This window comes from Cadophora gregata, assembly GCF_030347475.1.
Source record: "Cadophora gregata isolate MNR1 chromosome Unknown scaffold_9, whole genome shotgun sequence".
Classification (NCBI taxonomy): Eukaryota; Fungi; Ascomycota; class Leotiomycetes; order Helotiales; family Ploettnerulaceae; genus Cadophora; species Cadophora gregata.
This window is the reverse complement of record NW_026695932.1, coordinates 1773735-1789570: the sequence shown is the minus strand read 5'-3', so window position 1 is coordinate 1789570 and position 15836 is coordinate 1773735. Positions and strand designations below refer to the sequence as shown.

At 49.8% G+C, this 15836-nt stretch overlaps 5 protein-coding genes across 5 annotated transcripts; 2 read left to right on the top strand and 3 right to left on the bottom strand.

Annotated features, from left to right (window-relative positions):
• Positions 1–2419: 2419 nt before the first annotated feature.
• On the top strand, positions 2420–4971 carry ONS95_014854 (uncharacterized protein; the record flags this gene model as incomplete). The annotated part of the gene is made up of 4 exons (XM_058508535.1): positions 2420–2445; positions 2493–2643; positions 2840–3995; positions 4049–4971. The coding sequence occupies 4 exons, from the start codon at positions 2420–2422 to the stop codon at positions 4969–4971; spliced, it is 2256 nt and encodes a 751-aa protein (XP_058356222.1).
• Positions 4972–6244: 1273 nt separating this feature from the next.
• Positions 6245–7670, top strand: LEU2_2 (3-isopropylmalate dehydrogenase; the record flags this gene model as incomplete). Its single annotated transcript, XM_058508534.1, has 5 exons — positions 6245–6295; positions 6374–6394; positions 6524–6595; positions 6655–7378; positions 7429–7670. The coding sequence occupies 5 exons, from the start codon at positions 6245–6247 to the stop codon at positions 7668–7670; spliced, it is 1110 nt and encodes a 369-aa protein (XP_058356221.1).
• Positions 7671–10048: 2378 nt separating this feature from the next.
• NUT2 (RNA polymerase II mediator complex subunit) lies at positions 10049–10740 on the bottom strand (the record flags this gene model as incomplete). The annotated part of the gene is made up of 3 exons (XM_058508533.1): positions 10049–10376; positions 10472–10574; positions 10626–10740. The coding sequence occupies 3 exons, from the start codon at positions 10738–10740 to the stop codon at positions 10049–10051; spliced, it is 546 nt and encodes a 181-aa protein (XP_058356220.1).
• A 501-nt stretch (positions 10741–11241) lies between these two features.
• On the bottom strand, positions 11242–13068 carry ONS95_014851 (uncharacterized protein; the record flags this gene model as incomplete). The annotated part of the gene is made up of 2 exons (XM_058508532.1): positions 11242–12354; positions 12403–13068. The coding sequence occupies 2 exons, from the start codon at positions 13066–13068 to the stop codon at positions 11242–11244; spliced, it is 1779 nt and encodes a 592-aa protein (XP_058356219.1).
• Positions 13069–13752: 684 nt separating this feature from the next.
• Positions 13753–15803, bottom strand: ONS95_014850 (uncharacterized protein; the record flags this gene model as incomplete). Its single annotated transcript, XM_058508531.1, has 2 exons — positions 13753–15684; positions 15759–15803. The coding sequence occupies 2 exons, from the start codon at positions 15801–15803 to the stop codon at positions 13753–13755; spliced, it is 1977 nt and encodes a 658-aa protein (XP_058356218.1).
• Between the last annotated feature and the right edge of the window lie 33 nt (positions 15804–15836).

Sequence of the window (15836 nt, the reverse complement as noted above, 5' to 3'; positions counted from 1 at the left end):
GATACGGGGAAGTTGTATGGCAAGTCCATGCCTGGTAACTTGGGTAAAACGACGGTCCTTCTGCTTAGCAGGCGACTCACGATCAACGCAGCAGTTTGACTCCGGCGAAATCTGAAGGGGACGAGGGGAGGGGATAATGGAATTGGAACACCCGTCCCATCGCTGTCTGCTGTGGGGCAAGACAGTTGTGGGTTGCCATAGCCCTGGACCATGGAGGACATCTGCAGATATCTATGTAAGTAACTACATGGCAGTGGCTAATTTCCAGATAATTTTGCTTCATCAGCCTGGGCGAGGCTGGATATTTGGAACGGAATTGTGACAGAGATTGATGGAGAGACGAGGTATAGGGAATCTACCGAGTCAAGTACAGCTCGGCCTTCCAAGTTGGCAATGAATTGATTACAAATGACGTTCTGGGTACAAGTACTGTACTGGTCGCCTAGGTGCTTTAAGGTTACTCAGAGAAGTGCTTTGGAATAGCTACCTACTTAGTATTATACCTACTCGAGCACCTCAGAAACGCAAGGAACTCCATTGTTGACGTGTCACCACATGCATATGCACATGCACCTGCAGGTCCAGTGAGATCTGTGATCCAGAAAACCAGGGACTTCCAATTGCAAGGCTCTTGTACCTGCCTCAAGTTTCCCTCGCCCTTCTATGCTGTGCTGTGCTGTCCCTGCATCTGTCACAATCATAAATACCGACGTGAAAGTAGGACCGGTTGCCTCACCTATTAATCATGTTACCTCTCGTGTCCTTCGGGCTGGCTGACGCTGACCTCCATAGGATAACAGTTGTACTGCAGATTGGCAAAGCAGAGATATGTGCCTTGCAAAGTGGCCATGCCCGCAGACGCAGGTACCGTCGCATCACTCACACCGGGACGGGGAACGATGAGATGATTTGATGGTTTGAATGATGAAATAATCAAGGGACAGTGAGCGGTCGTTTTATAAGTTTGGAGACATGACATGACATGATAGAAGAGAAGGTAAGGTACTTCTAAGCAGCATAAATCGCTCGCCTCCCACTGCACGGCAGGAAGCGCGGAACAGCCGAAATGTGATGTTGACAATATTATAAGTTACAACCTGAAGACAATCCGGTTGGCGATGGAGAGAAGCCATGCTTTGCCACACAGCAGTTCGTCTGTTATCTCGGACTCTACACACACTCTTCCCTGCAATGGACCTCACTCACTTCATTTGGTTTGGTTTCCTTTGTGCCAGCGTTCTCCCAAATGTGTGGTTGGTTGGTTGGTTGCCGTCTTCTACTGCGGCCTGGAGGGGCCAGCAGGGCTACTACTACTGTAGCTTCCAGCTTCTGGATGTCCATGGGCACAGTCCAACTCGGTGTTCTAACCTCAAAGAAGTAACCCTCCTCCTGAGCCCTGCTGAGCCGTCCTGAGCCCTCCTTTCGTTAACGAGCGTAAGCCACCCCAGCTTCCTCCTCTGGACCTCCTCAGACCCTCACTGCAATGCACTGCACTGCACTGCTTCCGCCCAAAACCACGCCGTCTTCCCACTACCTCTACGCATTTTGACCAGACGCAATCCCGAAATGAAATGAGCATTCCTCGATAGACCCCGCCGAGCCTGGGTATTTCATTTCATTTCATTGTTGTATCTCAGTACCAGCAGATTCCCTTCGCTTTTGCTCCGGATTTACGTTGCGTTTGCTCTCTTCTCTTGCCTGAGGTAATGTACCTACCTACCTACCTACTTAAGGTACCTATTAACGAGACCCGCTGCGACCTCAATCAACCCTGGTACTTTTCTGCGTTACTCCTCATGCCATTCCGCAAATTGTTGCAAATCCCACTGTACTGTGATCGTATGCCCCAACATCAACAATCCTCGAAGCCGCCTGAGTACTTCTACCTTCGCATTGCCAACTAGCTGTACCTGGAATAATCGTCCGTGGACCAGCTTGTCCAGCATCCTGGTCCGCCTCGTCTGTGCCTGTTGCTGCGCTGCACTGCTCTCCACCCTCTGCTTACACCTAGACCGACATCGATTTTGGAACGGCATCAAAGTGTTGTTGGTATAGTTCAATGGATTGTGCTTCTATTGCATGCAGAGACTAACTCCCGACTTTATAGAGCCCGAATATTACCTCTATCACATCCCTTGCTCCAGCTGCCATGCTGTGAATATCTTCAAGTGCTTCGAACCTCATTTCCGCTCCCGCATCCCTCGCCAATCCAAGTGGGACCAAAATATACGCACTCCATATATACTGAGGACTCAGTAGAAGGCAGGAAACATTCTGGGTGTACCAGAGGGTGGATGTTGGTTGATAGAATTCGAGGATCGCACACCTCGAAATTGAGGCTGCCGACATCATCTGCACAGAGCAGGCGGCATTCCTCGTGCCTTGGATCTTAACCGCAAGCTAGCTAGTCAACTTTGCTATGAGTTGGGATCAACAGGCATACAGGCATGCGAGCATCTTTTGAAGCTTGTCCGTTTGCTAATGTTCTACAGCTTTGGGAACCCAAACGCTCAACCACCTACACCCACACAAACCCCAACGTCTGGCCAATTCCCAAGTCCAACCGCTTTTCAGACTCCAAGGAATAGCTCGAATTCTGAGCTCAGAGGTGGATGGACTCCAACATTTGCCGAAGAATACTCTGTGAGCTATTTTTGGACCTCTGTTATGAGCTTTGAACGCTACTATTATCTTTGGAGAAGCTCTATAGTCGCCTCGGCGATGTATAACGCTGTGTTAAGAGACTTGTTTAAACTTGTTACTACTTTCTTTGGAGGCTTCTCTGGATTCCCATTGCAGTGCAAAACAACATGGGAATTCTAAAGCTAACTTCACTCAGGTCTTCAACGCCACTCCAGGCCGGTTGACAAGTGCTCCACCACACTTCGTCGAAACGTCTACCCCGAGACCGTCCACCGCTTCCCTTCAGAACCGGGCTCTTTCACAAGGAGATTTTGCTGCTGAACTTGCAACCCACGTCCATCATCTATCACCAAACCCCAATCTCTCATTGCCACCCGTCGGACCCCCGAACCAGCTCCCTTCATCACCAGGCCCATACTCTGCTACGCAAAGCCATTTCGATGACATTACCAATAACCAAGTGACACCAAGAAAACCTAGGAAACGCCTGGAGGACGCCTTCAGCGGACAGACTGCGACACCCCCAGCAACAAGGCCCAAAGGATCGAGGAAATTGGCCCCGAAACTGGACACGGATACAATGCAGAATGAGTCGCAAGACAGCCACTATGGCGCCTCGCAAACCCCGACCCACCAGCAAAGCCTAATGTCGTTCCCCTCAAGCTCATCGGAGTTCTTCTACCCGATGTCGGCCCCAGCAACAGCTCCAGTGTTTACCAGCACGAGGCCGTTTTGGGAGCCAGATGCCAGCATGGGCGGCATGGACCTCGATTTCAGTCCCGAGGATTCTTCAATGTTTAACGCTCCTTCACACAGAATGAGCAACTCCTTTGACTGGGGAAGAAGCAACCAGATCTTCCAAGAGACGATGAATGTGCCGACCTCCAAATCAAACGTTGCAGCCAAAGGTGAACTAAGCACAATCAAGCGACAACGCCCTTTAGCCCCAAAACTGCCAGCATCAGCGACAGAACTTCTACCGTCGACAATGGCTCCTTTTGACTTCAGCAACGTGTCGGCTTCAGAGGACCCGTTTTCTCCTTCTGCTCTTGGGGGTGTTGATCCAGGTCTGCTATTTGGTCGCCACAACCCAATTCCTATGCCTTCCGAGTTCCAAGATGTTCCGTTACCTCCTGCGCGTCCCGTTACAAGCCATTTGGAATTCAAACCATATCAACACCAGTTTCGGGAGTCAATGCGAGATCAGGAGGAGATGTGTTGGTCTCGCGGTCCGAGAGAAAGTAGCAGACCGCGCCGATTCGAGCTAGGAACAGCGAGCTCACCTGTAAAAGGCTCCGCACGGCCAGGTTTACAACGGAGTATAAGTGATAGCCGAGGGAGGCGACCCCAAGGTAAGAGTACGCTTGCCCTTATCCCTCAAGATTCAAACTAAACCCATGCCAAGACCGACTTTTGTCTCGTACCAGCACAGGCAGAATGTCACCAATTAAGCATCAGCGCTCGAGCAACCTCATGTCTATACCTGAGGCGGAACGGCTCCGAACCCGAACGGAGGTGAAGTTCACTATAGACGCCAGCGGAAGAGCTAAGACGGAGACCATACTTGTGGCAGACGATCTTCAGACAGGGCGTGGAGGTCCGTCGGTCCGCAGCGAAGAATGGGAGTCTTCTCAGTATGACGAGTCTTCTTCCGATGATGAGCCAATTCTAGTTCCAAGCCGAGATACATCGTTTTCTCTGCCACAACAACAGCCACCAAAAATTGGGAAATTTGACGCCTCTAGTCGAGCCCATGGTGTACAGCGACGCAGCTCTGCTGGATACAGTCAATCTGAATCTTCAAGTCAGAGATCGGTTCGGCGTGATAGTTTGGGAAGCGAGGCGGAAACCGTTATCAACGAGGATAACCGTTCAGGCGATGCAGCACAAGCCTTACGCAAAGTCATGAAGTCTCGTAAGAAGGGTCAAGTCAAGCCAAGGAATCCACAGCAGAATCGCTATTCCGACTCCGCCCCCCGTCGCAACTCGCAATACGGCAGTTACAGCTCATCCACCAACATGTCACCGACTACAATCACCGATCCTGATGGAGGAGCGACACCATCGAGTACGAGAAGTGGCACAACTCGATGCGTGTGTGGAAATTCCGACAGCGAAGGCTTGATGATTCTCTGTGAATCTTGCGACAATTGGCTCCATGCTGATTGCGTGGGCGTTGACCATAGAAGTCTTCCCCCGGTCTATGTATGTGCCTTCTGTGCTCAGACTCCAAATCTTCGTGGCGGCCGGATTCGCGAGCCAGCCAAAGGAGTCTCGAGGGTGGGCTTGTCTCCTTTAGCACACAAGTCTTTCAAGTCATTCCGATGAGGCCAATATGATGCCTGGACGAGTATGATATATGGGATGAGCATCGAAGAAGCTTCTGACAATGGAAAGGCGGAGGCCACCCGCTTCATGCCCTACCGGCACCTGCAAGCGTCGCGGCCAGCAAATATGGAAGGTAGCCTCTGCTGCCCCTCGCCTAGAGTTCATCGAGGTTGTATCAGGGTAAGACCGACACATATGGCTGGAGGATTATCCAACCTAGGGCCTCTTTCTTTTTGTCTCGATACCCTTCTAAGTAGATATAATGGACAATTTCCACGGTGCTGCATCTTCATGCACTGGCAAGCAAATTAGGAAGAACTACCTACGCGGTCATAATCTACATCGCGATATATAATGATATCCGTCACTACCTACCTATGCTTCAAGTTCTTTCCTCCCCTTCCTCCTTTCCTTGCCTGGGGGAAGCGAAGCAACGACCTGTGTGTTGTGTAGTGATTCCCGCCTTCTCCTACCAAGGTACGCTGCCTCGCTACGTAGGTAGGCAGCGAGGTAGCCGCACGGCACTGCACGGACCACCACCAGCACAGCGCCCCCCTCGGCCCTCGCCCTCGCCCGCCCACCCTTGCGGGTGCCCACTGCCCAGTACTGTCTGTACCTTTCGTACTGTCCACAATGCCACGGTGCCACGGTGCCACCCCAGTGACCCCACCAACAACACTTACCCGACTACCTTACCTATACCCAAGGTACCCGACGGCACTTACCTAAGTTCCTTCGTTACCTGGTGCCTTACCTACTCGACTAACGAACTAGGTGGCATAAGTCTGTGCGCTACAGGCTTCCTTACTTGTGTGAGGAACTATACCTTAAACATAATATCCTCTACTTTACGTTTTTAGCTCACTACTAATATATAGTTTAAAGAAAATGTATTATAACTAACTGAACTTATTAGTCAAAGGAGAGTTCTTCCAACTAATAAATTTGAATTTAATATTAAGACTTTGTTAAAACTCATATTTAATGTTTTCAAGCCTGTAGCGCACAGACTTATGCCACCCAGTTTATAACCTCCACTCGCTAACTTCCTACCTAAATTACCTCCTCGTACTTAGGTACGAGTACCTTGGTTCCTGGTTCCGTTATCGGAAGTGCGGGGCAGACAACAGAAAACGCCTACACCTCATCCTTCCAATTTCCATTCTGGCGTATCTCAACCCGAACTTCACCTCATTTGTCTCCGTCGAAATACCTCTACATTCTCACCCTCCCCCTCCTCCTCCCCCTCTCCCTCATCACAAGTCAACTCAACATGACAACTCACAATATCGTGGTCTTCGGAGGAGATCACTGCGGCCCTGAGGTGAGCGCAATCGTGCCAACTGAGATTAGAGGCATGACTATGGCATGGCATGGCACGGCAAGCTAACAGACCAAATAGGTAGTCGCCGAAGCTGTGAAGGTATTCCTTGTTTCTTCTCTTCTCTTCTCTTTTCTTTTCCTCCCCCGTCTTCCCTTCCATTCTCCTCTCCAGAATGCAGGCTTGTCTAAACGTACACGAAGGGTGGAGCTTACAAACTTCTCTCTGTAGATCCTCAAGATTATCGAGGCTGAGCGCCCAAGCGCCGGAAAGTTCAGTTTTCAGGAGCACCTTCTGGGAGGCGTAAGTAGCATTATCTCCCCACTCCAATCTCAGAGAAACTCATCTCACACAATATCCAGTGCTCGATCGATGCCACTGGCGTGCCTCTCACCACTCAAGCTCTTGAAGCTGCCAAAGCCGCAGACGCAGTCCTCCTAGGTGCAATTGGTGGTCCAAAATGGGGCACAGGAAAGGTGCGTCCTGAGCAGGGTATTCTTGCTCTCCGCAAGCAGATGGGCACGTATGGCAACCTTCGACCATGCAATTTCGCCTCGGAATCTCTGGTCGATATCTCTCCTCTCAAGGCCGAAGTCTGCCGAGGGACGAACTTCAACATCATCCGTGAGCTTACTGGGGGCATCTACTTTGGTGACCGGAAGGAGGACGACGGGGATGGAACAGCCTGGGATACGGAGCCATACTCCCGCCCGGAGATTGAACGTATCACCAGACTGGCAGCCCATTTGGCACTTCAGGAAGATCCACCCTTGCCAGTTTGGAGTTTGGACAAAGCGAATGTTTTGGCGACAAGTCGGCTGTGGAGGAAGGTTGTAACGGAGGTTATGGCCAACGAGTTCCCACAGCTGCAAATCGGACATCACCTCATTGATAGTGCAGCGATGTTGATGGTGAAGAACCCAAGAGCGCTGAATGGTGTCGTGGTGACCAGCAATCTTTTCGGTGATATTATCAGTGACGAGGCGAGTGTTATTCCAGGTAGCATTGGCCTTTTGCCTTCTGCAAGTTTGAGCGGGGTACCAGATGGTAAGAGTCGATGCAATGGTATTTATGAGCCAATTCATGGTATGTACTGCTGTATTCCAAGTATCGCATTTAGCATTGACAATTCTCAGGTTCTGCTCCCGACATTTCTGGCCAAGGCATAGTCAATCCCGTAGGAACTATTCTCTCGGTCGCCATGATGCTGAAGTACTCTCTCCATCTCCCCGTTGAATCCAAGGCCGTTGAAGATGCCGTTCGAATTGTTATTGAAAAGGGCATCAGAACGAAGGATATCGGAGGGTCAAACAGCACAGTTGAGGTTGGAGATGCGGTTGCGGAGACACTTAAAGGCGTCCTCAAGGAACTTGACTAAGGGCAATGTAGGTAAGCAAAAGTAGAAACCGTTGACCTGACAGCCTGCATTTTGATGCTCTAAATGCTATTGTCGTGCTGCGAGATCTAAATAGTGCCAGATTTGTTAGATGCAATGAGCGGCTTGTGGTTCTTAAGTAAGTTTTCAATCTGGAAGTGATATTCTTTACAGCATCCATTTTTTCAATACTGGGCCACTTGCCACTACCAACAAGTATTAGGTCTCACTGACGGGATTTGCTAAAGGGTCTAGTGGTATCAGGACCGCATCTTGATACCACACTTCCCATGGACAGAAAGGATATGTCACAGAAAGTTCGAAATTCTCGCCCTTCTTTTGACAGGATGCTAGCTATGCCCAGCCAACTCGCGTCCCAAATTCACAATCGAACCCAGTTTCATAGTATCGCTCCAAGAAGGGCGACTTCTACTGTCCCACGCGCATCCACTTGGTGACAACAACGTCGCATACGACGGTAATCCAATCTCCTCCACGCTTCCACATAGCGATTGCCAGAATTCCGTGTATCCGGACGGCTTGGCCCATCCTGCCCAGGGGACTTCATATCTGGCAGAGGCGCATACGATGCTGGTTATTACAACACAAGCACCTGTTATTGATGAGCAAGTGCTGGGTGAAGAAGCGGAAAAGAAATTAGTCGATGGAGATGCTCGGCAGAATGACGCAGATCGTGATTGAATTCGTAACAACAGTAGCGAATGGGGCAACTTTTCAATGGTTCTGCGCAGCCAGAACATGATCTCCAAATATTTGGTGGTAGCGAAAAGGAAAGTGGAAATTGAAATGCAATCATCAGCACGGAAATCGACTGGCGTCGGAGAGGAAGGTGGGCAGCTAGGTAGTTTGAGAGCTGGTGTCGGGACTTGTTCACTGCGTGCGTGTCTAGGAGCACTTGATATTCTTGTCCCGGCCTGGAAATTGGAACATATGGCAAGCATGCCTTATACCAGAGTCTCTGGGTACATTCTCGCCCACGAGTACTTGAGCCTGCTGGAAGGGAGCAAAGTGGCACAATTGGTCCAGATCCCGCAGCGGTACTTCTTCATTGGAAATCAAGTCTTGCTGCACTGAAGCTATATGAACCAAAGTGTTTCCAAGAGTGTATACGTAGACTTCAGGTTCCCAGTTCTCCACAGAGCATTAGGTTAGATGCGAATTTGAGGTAGTGCGGACGGCGGCAAATGTGTGGATGGTCACGCTGGCTGCAAGCATTCTCGCGAAATCTGAGCATCGCAACGCCCGCCAAGGTATTGCTTTCTCAATAAAAAGAGCTAGGCACCCAGCCCTGCCATTCGGCGTGGATAAACTTCGTGTATAACCTAGGACATCTGATAAATGGAAGGATAATATACATATCCATTAGAATAAATGTGAGAATGTCTTCCGAATATGATCTCGTGCAATGAAATGGACTTGACCTTGTGCAATGACTGTCCCCCATGACAACATGAACGTTCTGTCAAAACGAACACGCTAAGTCCTCTCCTTTGTTGGCATACGCGCGGATTGCTGTGAGGTTTTTTCTTCGCCCTTTTTCTTTGGTTAAAGAGAAAAGAAATACGTCAATGTTGGTGTCCTTTTTGCCCCAGAATTTTAGAAGAGTGTCTGCGCTTCAAGATTGGTTAGACAAAATTCTTCATACTTTGCGATATCGTTGCTTTGCAATGTCGTTGTAGCAGTACAACTATCTTCTAGGAAACGAACGTCTTCATACTCTGCTCCAGAAGCATCCACACAGACACCGGCGCATCCAACATAGTAGCTCGAGGCATCGAGCACCAAACAGGAAGAGCTCTCTGACATGACGACTGCAGTGCCACTGCCCGAGGTACAAGTACAGCAACGCTAATGAGAGCCAGGAACGGGCACAAAAGAACTTGGCTGCAGTACTGACGATTCTTCTCTCGGAGAAGGTTGTGGAGTTGACATCGTACTTCGAGAGGTGGAAAGTTTTGTCGAGATGAATGAGGTGTGTATCCGCTTTTTGGTGCAAGCAAGCTGGTATGTCCCTTGTTCCCACTTGCCACGCACCATGGATTAGTGAGCCAAAACCATTGGTGCACGCCTCTAACAAACCAGTTCAATATATTGTTCATAGGCAATATGCCATATACTTTGGAGGGCAAGGACTTGTGTGGCTGTGTTGGATTTACTAGGGGACGTTGTGGTGGGAATGAGCTGTAATGACTTGCCTAATAAGCGCTCCCTATTTAGACATATGTTCCAAGGAATAATCTGCGCCCTTTGCATTTCTCTTCAGCGAATAGTTCAGACGCTTACGCATTGCCTCCGGGCTTGCCAGCCCTTGAACCATCCGACCAGATCCATAACGCCATCGATGTATCGATTTCCATCCATCACTGACGCTCACCTTCACCTTTCTCCCTCTCCACAACCTCATCCTTCCCGCCGGTAGCCAGCACAACCTTCACAACATCGTCTCTAATCTCCGGCATCGTATCTCCCATCTCACAAGCCAAAACATCACGGAAGCTAGAAAAGGCATCCATCTTGCCCTTCATCAATTGATTGCCCTTGCGTGCCAGCTCCACAAATTCGCGGGTATAGATATCAGGATTCCGGCCATTATCGACGTATTGGATGAGTTCGGGAGGTATGGAAGGAAGGTTTATCGCGTGTGAGGCCGTGTTGTGGAGTTTGAGGAGCTGGCTGTCGAGTTGTTTACTGGTGGAGGGGGGAGTCAGCTAGGGCGCCACCTCTGCACAAATCCAATCGTGACATAATTATGGCTGAAGCGGGAACATTGAACGCTTGCTTACAATGCAGCTTCAAGAACTTGATTCGAAGGGCGACTCGTCAGGTCATACGCGTTCGTCTGGACCATGATCTGGTACAGATCCTGGATTGCTTCCTTGACCTGCTCTGCACGTTCTTAATAATTCTGTCCGTGCCGAAGACATCGGATGGTCTTACTCTCCACAACATCATGATCTGAGGCAGGCGCCATGATATTTAGGCGCAGGCGTAGGCGCGGTTGCTTCGCACTCTGTCGTGGTGTTGAGGTTCCATCTTGGTTCGAAGTCAACATCTTTGTGCCAAGGTGCAGGTGACCAATCGCGCTGTGGGGTGAATTCACGGATAATGAGTTCGCCGAAAACGAACTCGGAAGGGTGGTTTCCCATGTCTTGTTTAAATAGGCTTATCAGACATGTAATTCGCTTTCTGAATGCAAGCCTTAGAATCTATTCACAGTACCTTAGATGTAAGCGCGTATAGAGCTCTGTATTGAATGTTCGGACTGTGCCATTGCACGAACCCATCGTTTCGGCTATTTGATCGAAACCAAACAACAAGCACCAACAACAAAAGGGCGATTAATTAATGATTCAGAATCTGCAGTCTCAAGCCCGCGGGTAAAAATGCGATCACTGGATGTGACTGTATTTTTTGTACAGTGCATTTCTCGGATGAGAAGCTCATGGGCCCTACCAGTACATAGGTCCAGTTGGATTGTTCAATCTGAAGGCCAATACACACATATCTCTATGCTCAGTCTCATCTTACCACTGCCAAGCGTCACATCACTAATTTATTCCTCACAAAACAGATTTCTCAACTCCTTATTCAAGTCCTCTCGCCTAGGATCAAGTCCGAAATCCCAGTTGGGAAGCTCCTTTCCTTTACCTTTGCCCTTATCGTCGGTACTTTCCTCCTTGTCTTCCTCGTTGTCCCTAAACACGGTCTTTTGTCTCTTGATCTTCTGTAAGATATGCTCCACTTCGCCAGTAACATAGTTCCCACACCTTGTGTCGACAGATGTATTTGGGTGGTATCTTTTCTGGTACTCAGAAGACCGAGATGGGGGTGAGAATTCGAACCCCATGTCCGGAGTGCTGGAGGCGCTCTCGATGGGATGGATCGCCTGATAGGAACCAGATGCCGTTCGTTGGGATTTTAGGGTACAGCAAGACTCACTCATGGATTTATCAACGACAACGGCGCTCCGTCTGTCCGAGAAAGCTCGACTTGCTTCATCCCGAGCTACAGATGGACGACTTGGAGACGAACTTGGACTTCGTAGATATGGTTTTTGTGGTTGAGATGTCGGATAGTAAGAGCTTATTTCTGCTGTTGAGATATCCAAATCGACAATCTGGGAGGGAAACACTACGGCGTCTCCCTTCGGTTTGGGGTCAGACGCAGTAGTCGGTGGTTCTTGAATCAGAGTAACCTCGGAAGTTTTATAGTTTGCTTCCTGCTGCTTGCCGTTTCTTGTTGCAGCTGCTGCCCATGATCCGGGAACAGGCATATCGGCATCGATATCATCTAAACCATTACTGCCGCAACCGTACAACCCGCTCATTTGTTCCATTTCGAGTGATTGTCGTGTGGATTCTGCGACAAACTCTGACCTTCTATCGTGTTCTCTGTGGACGTTGCTTGGAAGCAGGGCCATCCACTTGGGCAGTGGTTTGGTCTTGCTCGGTCTGAATGCAGGCTCGCTGACGGGGTCCAAGACTGAGACGTAGACAACACGGCCAGCTTTTTCTTCGTCTGGAAAGGTCTGGGTAGATTCTAAGTCATACAACTCACCATCGTCGTGTGAGCTAGAGCCATCTATACAGCTATTGTCCGATATCCCCATTTCAGCAGCGTTTTCCAATAACGATGACATATCCTCTCCATTGGCAGGATCAATGTTCTAGATGTCTCTTAGCCCCTTGCACAACAGATTTTTATCATCACTCACATGACAATGTGACCGGCAAAGAGAGCTTCTCGAGCTCTCCTCAGTCCGAACTGCATTACTTTTGATCCTAGGGATCTTGGCCTCAGACAACATGTCCAATCTGTTGCAGCTTAATCCGCCATCGAGCCTGGTCACAGTCTCAAGACCCTTCTGTAATACACGATCGGTGCTCTCTCCTGCAGCTTCAATTTCGCAGACATTACATAACGGGATCTCCTCCAATTCGACCCCGATGAATCTCCTCCCTTGTTTCTCTGCCGCGAAACTCCCATCGCCATCCCGTCGGCCCCAATCTTCTGTGTTGTTTGTTCCTCTTTCTTCACTCTCGTTGCCTATGCTGCTTGCAACCGTAGCTGGAACGTCCAATCTTGTGCCACAAATCAAGCAGCCAAAACACCCACGGTGCCAGAAACACCAACCCAAGCTTACCACCTCGTCACCCCTCACAATACATTCCCCACACACCCAGCATATGCTCAAATCCAAGACCGTACGCCAGCAGGGTTTGCAGACGATTCGTGCCGATGAACCAAGTAATTTGCATTGTGATCCGCGTGCCTGACGCTGCCAGCAAATCGTACAAATGTAGGCAGGATGAGGATCAATGGGTCCGCACTGGTTGAATCTGGGTGACGATACAGTGGGCCGGTTTGTGCTCTCTGGCATTGTGCGGGTGCTGTTAAAGAGTCGAGGTAGGCATCAGGGTCTCTCAGAACGTCAAGAAGTCGTTTACAAGAACGAAAGACTAAGAATATAGTTGATCTCTGCACTGTTGTGCCTGGAGCTGAAAACGAGCGTGACCGAAAACAAGTGTAATGCCTAAATGCTGTAAAATATAGTCTCAGCCCGGGGAGCTTCATCTGAAAATGTGGTAGGTGTGATGTTGTGATGCGATGAACTTCTGCGATTCTGCGGCTGTTACCTACATTATGTTTTACCCAACAACAATAACAACAACAACAACAACAAAAGGAAAGGGCGAAGGTAGTAGGTATCAGAATGCTTTTATTTACCCCTCGCCACTTCCTCCAGTCACAGAGGAAGGAGCTACTTCCATGAGTACTCAAACACAAATAGAAGAAGATAAACTGTCACTTTATACAGGAACAGAAAGTGTTCTGCCATAGAAAGTGTTCGTATGTCCACGGTGGCAGTATGCAATGGCAAAGAAAGGGAGATAAAAACATCAAACCATCAAACCCCCTTTCACGGGCCAAGTGTTCTCACCTAATGTGCAACATCAAAGCAATGTAAAGTGTTGTACAGCAGCCGCCTAACACCAGTATAAAGTCAAAGAGGCGCCATCCTGCCAGGCACGATCGACGAGTCAATTCATCGGTAATGTGGTACTTACTTGCGCATTTTTGGTCGAGCAAGCATGTTCAGACGACTAAGACTCAAAACACCCTTTTTTTTAACGGGGCTTGGAGTCTTGGTTTTAGCTGTTGTCTGGAGCTTGGGTGCAAGGAGCATGTGACCTTCCGCAACAGTCTTGGTCTTCTTGGGGGACCGGTCGATCTCGTCTTCAGCTTCATCGTCCGATTCGACCCGACGGCGCTTCTTGTTGGCCATGCCATGAGGAACAGAAGGAATTGGTGCGGCATTCTCTTTATCACCACTGGGGAGTGAGCCAGGCATGACATTGGGAAGGACACTGGGGCGGACCTGTCGAAGACTGGCCTGGCCTGGAGAAGATCCGAAATCCTTTGGAGATGATTCAAAACGAATGGTATGGTCGCTGCGGAATGTGAATGTGCCAGGAACTGATGGCGGTTCAACTTGGCGTGGTGGCTCGGGGTGTGGACGAACACCGGCGAGAGAGGGATACTCGACTGTGTTAGAGGACTCTCCAAGCTTGGGCAAACAGGCAATCGAAGGATACTCAATCTCCGTCGCATCTGACTTGGCTCCACTGGTTGGTTTAATTTGGCGTCTTGAATCAAAGTTGACCTTTGAAGCTGAACGGGGAATGCCTGATTTTATTGGTGATGGAGAGTGCGGTACCAGAGCAGAGTCCTTGTGCACAGTATCCAGAGTGAAAGTCAGATGCCTGGCGGTCTTACCAACATTAACACCGGGGGTGGAAGGAATTGAAGGAAGTGGCTTTTCAAGATTGGGCCGACTAGGGCTTCTCGTCAAGGAAGGAATCGATGACGACTTTGTAATTGGCTTTCTAGCACCAAAGCTTGGATGTCGGAGAATGGACTTGACACGATCAAACTTGCCGGGACTGCGTATCGAGCTCTGGGTATCGGATCTCGCAATGCTGCTGTAGTTGATGGTGGTTGCGGAGTTGGTTAAGGCACGAGGCATGCCAGCAATCGACAAGTTCGGCTTGGATGGCGATCTGGAAATAGTTGGAAGATGTGTTTTCTTCGTACTTGCAACCTGAACTGAGGAAGTTCGTGTCGGTGTTGTTACAGTCGTAATTATACTTGACTGAGAGCGTAAGACGGTTGGAGTAGATACTACGGCCTTGCTGTCACTCCGAGAGACTGGCCGAGCAGTCGAAGTATCTTCTGAGACATGCTTCCGAGCCCGTTTGAAAGGTGCCATGCTCTCCAGTTGCTCGCTGTGGCTCACATTCTCGGTGACCTGCTCGTTCTTCTTATGGACTTGCTCCCAGTTGTCCAATTGTGCCTTCGACTGCGTTCTCTTGAGGCTATTCGAAACTGGGGTGGTGCGCCCGCGCCCTGGGTGGGCTCGGAAAGAAGAAGGGTGTCCCGCGATCGAGTCCATTTTTCTGAATTCTGCCATGTGGGCATCACTGAACCTGCCAGCTTTTCCCTTTGGTTGTGCGAACTTTCGTCCTCTGATTGTTCCTCCATCAGACCCGACTTCCTTGCGCTTTTCTTCTTCTCGCGCAGCAGCCAGCTTAGCCTTGATCCGAAGAGCCTCTTCACGTAGTTCATCCATCATCCGCTGAGCTTCGGGGCCAAGTTGGGGGCCAGGACGAGCAAACCTAAAGTCAAAAGCTGGGGATGATATGCCGGCTTTTGTAGGGGTTTGTTGGGTAAGGCCTGAAGGTTGGTTGGTTTTGTTTCCTGTGTCTATATCGGTGAAACCCAGCCGCAGCCCAGAGTCGGGTTCCTGGGTCGTACTTTGGTGAGCCTTGCTGGGGTGCATCTCTGACAGAGGTGGCTTAATTCGACCAGCTGTAGCTGGAGTGCGAGGTGGGAGGGGGGAAGAGGCAACAGCAACCAGATTCGATTGAGAGCCTGAGACTGGTGTCTCGTTACGCTCCGCGAGGGATTCGAGGTGGTCGGAAGCATTGTTCAGCGCCTGCAGAGAACCAATATCAGCGGCGATGTATTTGAATAACGAATGCACTCAGACACGGGGATTTATGTACCTACCTTTGGTGGCCGAAGCCTGGACGAACGTCGGCGCGGAGCAGACATTTTTGGGGGTTGTTGAAGACCGAGCTCTCTGAG